The following is a 7,500-nucleotide window of genomic DNA, read 5'->3' as shown; positions in this document are numbered from 1 at the left end:
AATGAATTCATAGCATTGGGGATGGCTGTTATACTGTAGTGGTGGCAGGCATTAACCCCTAGTGACACCCCCCCCCCCTTCCACCCGCCCCCACACACACACACACCGCAATGCAATGCAGAGGATTTCACAACCCCGGGTGAAAAGCTTATGAATAGGTGCTTTATATTGTAATCTGTTAGCAATCTCATCATGATGATGTCCTCTAGTCACTTGTGACCTGGAGCCCAATGGTCTCCTCTCCTCCCCCTCCTCCCCCTCTCCTCACCCCAGTGTCTGGATAGGTGGTCCAGCCCAGCTCTGATGTAGACTCGGTTGTGTCCAGCAGCATCACTGAGAGAGAGGAGGAAAGAGAGAGAGAGAGAGGGGTGGGGGGGGAAATAATGATTTGGCAATGTTATAAAATGGGACATTTTCATTGAAGATTGAACTATTATCTGCTGCATTCAAGGGTTATTTCCAGTAGTGAGAGGCTGAACATGCAGGTGAGCTCTTCTCACTAAACTAGAGAGAGAGAAAGTCACTGAGGAGAAAGAAAACAGGAAGCTGCTCTGATGTTGATGCGCTTTGCGATGAACAGTAACATTCACTCTGTACTGCTTTATTTACAGTCTGTGTGCTGCTTTCTAGGCCAGGTCTCTCTTGAAAATGTGATTTTTAATCTCAGTGAGACCAGCCTGGTCAAATAAAGGTTTACGAAAATACTGTCTGAAATAAATGTTTGGTTTACAAAAATACTGTCTGAAATAAATGTTTGGTTTACAAAAATACTGTCTGATATAAATAGCCAAGTTTGTAGCAAACAAGTTTGTCCCACGTGGGACACCATCATGTTAATCAGACAGCAGCACAGGGTTAACACTGGATAAACACACTGTCTGATTCCTTCACTATGCTAATCAGCTAATTAGTAAGTGTATACACATGCACGCACAAACACACACACACACACACACACACACACACACACAACACAACACAACACACATACACAAACACACACATACTAAATGCACATACACACACACACACACACACACACACACACACACACACAGGCACAGAACGCTGGGGTTATTGTAGAGGACATCCTCGTCTGTTTTTAATGAATCACTTTGCATTTAGCCATGCAACTGTCATGTTTTCATCTTTCCCTCTGCCCAGAACGAAGTCCGAGGGAGGAGGTTCTGTTTTCGGTGACGTGCGTTCATTCGTTAGCTTGTTCGTTAGCTTGTTCGTTAGTCAGCAGGATTACGTAAAAACTACGAGGTCGATTTTCACGAAGCTCAGTGGAGGAAAGTGGGCCAAGGAAGAAACCATTACATGTTGAATCATGCAGTTGATCCGCTAATTATTTTTATCCTTCGTTAAAGCAATACATCGTGATATTTTGACCTTTACAAACATGTCTGATGCTAATTCTCCAATTAGATTTACTAAAAGTAAGCTGAATCGTCCAAACAGTCTACTCAGAAAGATAATACCTTGACATTTATTACCTTTTAAAACTCGCGCCCCCGGGAGGCAGCATTCAGTCGAAGTGCGCATGCGCAGCGTTGTGCTTAAACAACACAGTAGTAGCTAACTATTCCAAGAGTGTCTGCCTGCAGGCCTACCTTCTCAAGACAGTGTGTTGCTACACCACTCTCAGGACACAACATCGCCACGCCCACACAACTCTCAGGACACACCATCGCCACGCCCACACCACTCTCAGAACACACCACCGCCACGCTCAGGACATTGTAGGAGCGAACTGCTCCGATAGATGGCGGTAGGTTGCGTAACGACTTGGATCCAAGCCGCCGTTGAAAGAAGAAGAAGTAGTAAGAAGAAGACAACGACAACGATTTATATGTAATACCATAGAATCCAGGCTAAGAAAATGAAATTTTTCCTAATACAATCACTGTTTATCTGATTTGTTTGTCATAAATCCGATATTATTTTGTTTTACATGTATAGAAAGATAAGATAATATTGTTTGCGAAAACAGCAAATCAATTTGACTCCTCATTCTAAAGAGCCATCATTCGGGGACACGAACCGTCACACTGACAGTCCAAATCCTTAACCATTCGGCCACTGGGCAGTATGGTGATCCTAGTAAAATAGGTGTATTTGAAGTGGAACAAATGTTAATTTTCCTTCGTATATCCCCCAGTTATTCGGATCGGCTCTACAATGTTATGGGTTCTAGGTTGGCCCATTCTACACCCCTCCAACGAGTTTCGTGAAAATCACTCCGGTAGTTTTTGCCTGAGAGTGGTGTGGGCGTGGCCTCATTGTCCTGAGAGTGGTGTGGGCGTGGCCTCATTGTCCTGAGAGTGGTGTAGCAACACTGTGTCTTGAGAAGGTAGGCCTGCAGGCAGATGCCTCTCCTGGAGTCTATGGATATCACGCGTTTTTTAGCTCATTGATATCATGGCGGAGGTGAGAAAACATCACGGAGGAAGCCAGAAAAAGAAAGACAAAGCCAGAAAAAGAAAGACAATCTGATAACTTTACGACAGTACGACAGTGCACTCACTCGCAGAGCCTGTGGGGGCGCAGTTCCGAGAAAACCGGACAAAACGCTATGTATTGCTTTAACATTGACAGATAGACCAGACCGGCATGTACAGTCAGGGTACTTTCACAACGTTTTTAATGCATCCATCCATGGCTAGGCTACACGATTAGCGTTAGCTATTGATAGCATGCTGGGTTTTTATTCTCAGTCAGATGGGGTGGGGGGGGGGGGGCACGTCAGGTAAATGATGAGAGAGACGGGGTGGGATGTGAAAAGGTGGCCTGACTCACCAAACAACACCAGTATACACAAGGATCTGCATTAACCCCCCCCTCCCGCCTGGTAAACAGATTAATTATGTTCACAGATGGAGAGAGAACTCAAATCTGTCCTCCATGTCCCCCTTCTGTCTCTCCAGATCCTCCCCCTCTCTCCTCCTCTCTCCTCCCCCTCTCTCCTCCTCCCTCCTCTCCCTCCTCCTCTCCCTCTCCCCTCCCTCCTCTCCCTCTCTCCTCCTCTCTCCTCCTCCCTCCTCTCCCTCTCTCCTCCTCCCTCCTCTCCCTCCTCCTCTCCCTCTCTCCTCCCTCCTCTCCCTCTCTCCTCCTCCCTCCCTCTCTCCTCCTCCCTCCTCTCCCTCTCTCCTCCTCTCCCTCTCTCCTCCTCTCCCTCTCTCCTCCTCCCTCCTCTCCCTCTCTCCTCCTCTCCCTCCTCCTCTCCCTCTCCTCCTCCCTCCTCTCCCTCTCTCCTCCCTCTTCTCCCTCTCCCTCTCTCCTCCCTCCTCTCCCTCTCCCTCTCTCCTCCCTCCTCTCCCTCTCTCCTCCCTCCTCCCCCTCTCTCCTCCCTCCTCTCCCTCTCTCTCACACACGCACAAACACAAACTATGTGACAAGAAACAAACTAAGACATTCTGAAGGATATGATTTTTAAATCAACATCACGGACAGAACACATAAATAAACTGTGGGAGCAAAATATTGATTTCCAACTGCAGGCATCATATTGAATGATTTCTCTGAATGTGGATACTAACAGGGATACAACTATGAGCCCAGGATAAGAAAGCTGGTCTCTCTCCGTCTGTCTCTCTTCTCACTGTCGTTACGACAGATGATCGTTAGTACTTCAGTGCTTTGCTGACATTTGTGCACGCACACACACGCGCGCGCGCGCACACACACACACACACACACACACACAGGCACTCCTACACAAACTCACTCATACATTTAAACATACCTATACTTCTCCCTTTCATGCATTATGACCTCATTAAAGTACGAGGCTATTTTTATCCCAGAAAACAACACACCAGGGCGCTGCCCGTGTCTTTCTAGTTAATGAACCCTTCCTCTTTCACAGTAGGGCAGATTCATGCAAACATTAAAGAAAACCTTTGACATTAATATTAACATCCACACTATTTAAAATCTGGTCAGAAGGCTGGAAAGCTTGCGTGTCTTGTATCGCACACCACAGGACAGATCCTCACACAGAACTCCTCAGAGAAGATCATCCAACTCTAACTGACGTGTGAAAATACATCTCACCGGAAAGTGCTTCACTTCCAGCACTAAACACACACACACACGCACACACACACACACACACACGCGCACAAACCCGAGTTCTAATAAGTGATGAGAACTCAATTGCTACATGAGTTGTCCCTATTGAGACCGTTGGTCCAACAGTGGATAAAATGGACCATCAAACAACCGTCAACTCTGCCACTGCAAACCAGAGTACCACCTGGTTCTGCTCTTCCTGGTTCCCGGACGGGGTTGGATCTGGACGCGTGGCGCTACGGTCTCATCTCTGGACAGAAACACTCAAAAGTTTGTCCCCGACATTTGCCAGAACTGCCGAGTCTGCAATCTGGCCCTGAGTGCTGCGTTAATGCATGGGGTCCTATCCTCTCTCTCTCTCTCTCTCTCCAATCTACCCTACTCTACCCATTCTTTTCCCACTCACTCCCACTATACCTCTCTCTCTCTCTCTCTCTCCATCTGTCCCTGTCATCCTCTCCCTGGTTCCATGTGTGTATTATTCATCTGTAAAGTGACAGAGGGCTGGCATCTCTGTTCCTTAAATAAGTGGATACAGGGTTTCATTATTGATGCCAAAAGCAACCCTATTTGTTGTTTCAAGGGCTCTGACCGCGGATTAAAGGAGAGACAAAAAGAGAGAGACAAGGAGGAAGAGGAGATGGGTGTGACAGAAGGGAATAGAGAGAGAGAGAGAGAGAGGGATACAAAGAGAGATACTATGTGTGTGTGTGTGTGTGTGTGTGTGTGTGAGAGAGAGAGAGAGAGACCTGGAACATTGCCAGAACATCTCTCTCTCTCTGCCTGTCTCTCTGTCGAGGTGTTGAGTAGACTCCTCTGAGCTGTAGCGCACAGGTGAACTGCATTAGTCCCGCTGTCACTGGCGTGTTCTCTGGCGTGTTCACTGACGTGTTCTCTGGCGTGTTAACTGACGTGTTCTGCTCACACACTTCAGTTCAGTGCCCCCCTCAGCCACCACTCCCCCCCTCTCCCCCTCCGGACCCTTTTACCTCCTAATGCTCCCACCCGGCTGAGGGAGTGCGCTGGGGTTCGCTACATCACTCCTCTTTGAAAGCAGATGTAATGGAGGCTACTTTGATGGAGGCTACTTTGCCGCACTTTCCAGCCAATAGGGTCAGTTGGCATTCCACCATTTAAAAAAAAAAGTATTGATATTGATGTAGATTAAAGGTGTGTCATGCCTTAGCACATCCCGGAGATGTGTGAGATCACACCTGGGAAACACACACACACACTCACACACACACACACACACACACACACACACACACACACACACACACACACACACACACACACAGAATGCAGGCTCAGGCGTAGCTACACTATACAAACACTGAGCAAACAGACCTATGCGTGCACATGCTCGCCTGAAACTCGCATGCACAAACGATGCATGCTTTCGCACACACACACACACACACACACACACACACACACACACACACACACACACAAACACACACCAAAGTAAGCACTGCTATGGTTATGTTTTGTTTTGTGTTCGACTCATCCACTCATCTCCGCCCTATGTAATATTCTCCAGATGCTGTTGTCCACAGGCAGTCAGTCAAGGACAGAGGCTGTATCCCAAACCATCATTATACCCACAACCACAGAGAGGGAGAGATACACACAACGGAAGGGGAGAGAGGGAGGGAGGGAGGAATGAGGAAAGAGAGGGGGATTAACACGATTCCAGAAATAAGTTTGCACACGTCAAAACGGGTAATCAAAACTTCACTCGTGGTTGTGCTGCATAACTGCTCAAGGAGCGAAGGGTTCTTATAGGCCTGTCGGCCGATACTGTAGGTGGGGATGTTTTGAATAGTGAGGAATTTCATTCCCAGTTTTCTTAAAACATTTATCATCCTTTCTCTTTTTATCTTAGGTAGCCTACCTGACTGGTTTAACAAAGGTGAATAGTGGTTTCCTAGCCTACAATTGCTTTTTGGCATTTATAGTGTCTGGGTTGGGATGGTCCAGATCCATGCTCTTCAGACGAGGCGAATAGACAAACAAACAAGAGACTTCAGTAGAAACCATCCCTGTCACTATTTTAGGCTCCATTTCCGTCGTTGGATTGATAGGAGGCGAGTGTTGGGTTCCGGTCGCCAGGGGCTCGAACCTTCGGAGATCAGAGACGCGATGCGCGTGACTCAGTCGTCTACAGCCGGTGCGCGTGCGCGCTCTTAAAGCGGGAGACCAAAAGACAGCGCTCGAGCTAACAAGAATGGATTAAACGCTGTCCGGCTATAAACAAAGCGTTTCTCGCCTTTGGGTCAATGGCGCCGTGGTGTTGAAGATGTGCCTATTTTCTGCTCGACACGAAGCCATACTGTGGGCTCGCAGGCAGGGAAGGCCGGGTCGGATTTTCACGGCTGTGAGGTTCCAAAATAAAGGACCCTGCTGTGAGACACGCGTACCGTTTTATCACACTTCTATCATTCATCAGGTCCTGAAAGGACAGTTTATCACACCCACGATTAGGCCAGTCATCTGACTCATTATTGCACAGTTAATGCCAGGCACAGTTAGCCTATGATCTGCCCAAATTAGCATAGCCTGTACCTTCCAATGAGAGTGACAGAATGGCTACAGGTAGGCTATGTTATATTAAAATACATACATTAAAACATTAGGCACAACACCTGGGACCTTTTCATCATTCAAAATGTGTGAAGATGAGTCAAAAATATTCCTCATGTCATCATGACCAGAGAGCTTTGAAGAAGAGGAATTAATTACCATAAAACGCTCACCTCTCTAGGTCAATTTAAGCGTGACACTGCTGAAGGGGATCAGGTGTGGCGTCCGTGTATGAAGCCGCATGCGCATAAGCTGTGCTAAGAACAGACCTCACCAATCAGCCAAACATGCATGAATGTGCGCATCAACACATTATATAAACAGATGATAAATCAACGATGACAGATCATCTTAAGAAAACAGACAGGCAGCTTACCAGTCTTCAGTTCGCTCAAAAACACGCAAATGGCGTCACTCACACGTGCACGCACGCACACACGCGCGCGCGCGCGCACACACATTTTCCAATAGCCTAAACTGGGGAGACATGGAACGCAGAAGACATGTTAACTGAGTAGGCCTAGGCTGTGGTAAAATCATGTAAAAGATTACGGGCATACCATAAAGGTCAACGGACATGCATTTAATTCAAATCAAATGTTGATGGTTCTGGGCTACTGGGTTAATACAGTATTATGGAGAGCTCTCAGTCAATCACTACTACACCAAACAGTCAGTAGTAGGCCTAAGTCTCTGTCTGTCTCTCTCTCTCTCTCTCTCTCACTCTCTCTCTCTCTCTCTCTTAATGTATTCAGTTGCACATGTATGTAACTGATTGGACTCTGATGTTTTTAATGTTTCTACTGTAAAGCACTCGTGCTATAAAGGGTGCTA

General features: G+C 47.1%; 1 protein-coding gene across 1 annotated transcript in view; it reads right to left on the bottom strand.

Moving 5' to 3' along the window:
• ephb6 (eph receptor B6) overlaps positions 1-7,500 on the bottom strand; it is a gene marked incomplete at both ends in the record, with an annotated part of 26,370 nt that overhangs the window by 17,106 nt on the left and 1,764 nt on the right. The window contains 1 exon segment of the mRNA XM_084444603.1: positions 269-333. Within this exon segment, the coding sequence (XP_084300729.1) occupies positions 269-333 (65 nt within the window).

The sequence above is a fragment of the Borostomias antarcticus genome (assembly GCF_949987555.1).
Source record: "Borostomias antarcticus genome assembly, chromosome: 10".
Classification (NCBI taxonomy): Eukaryota; Metazoa; Chordata; class Actinopteri; order Stomiiformes; family Stomiidae; genus Borostomias; species Borostomias antarcticus.
Note: the sequence above shows the minus strand (reverse complement) of the source record. Positions and strands in the feature narration are given on the sequence as shown.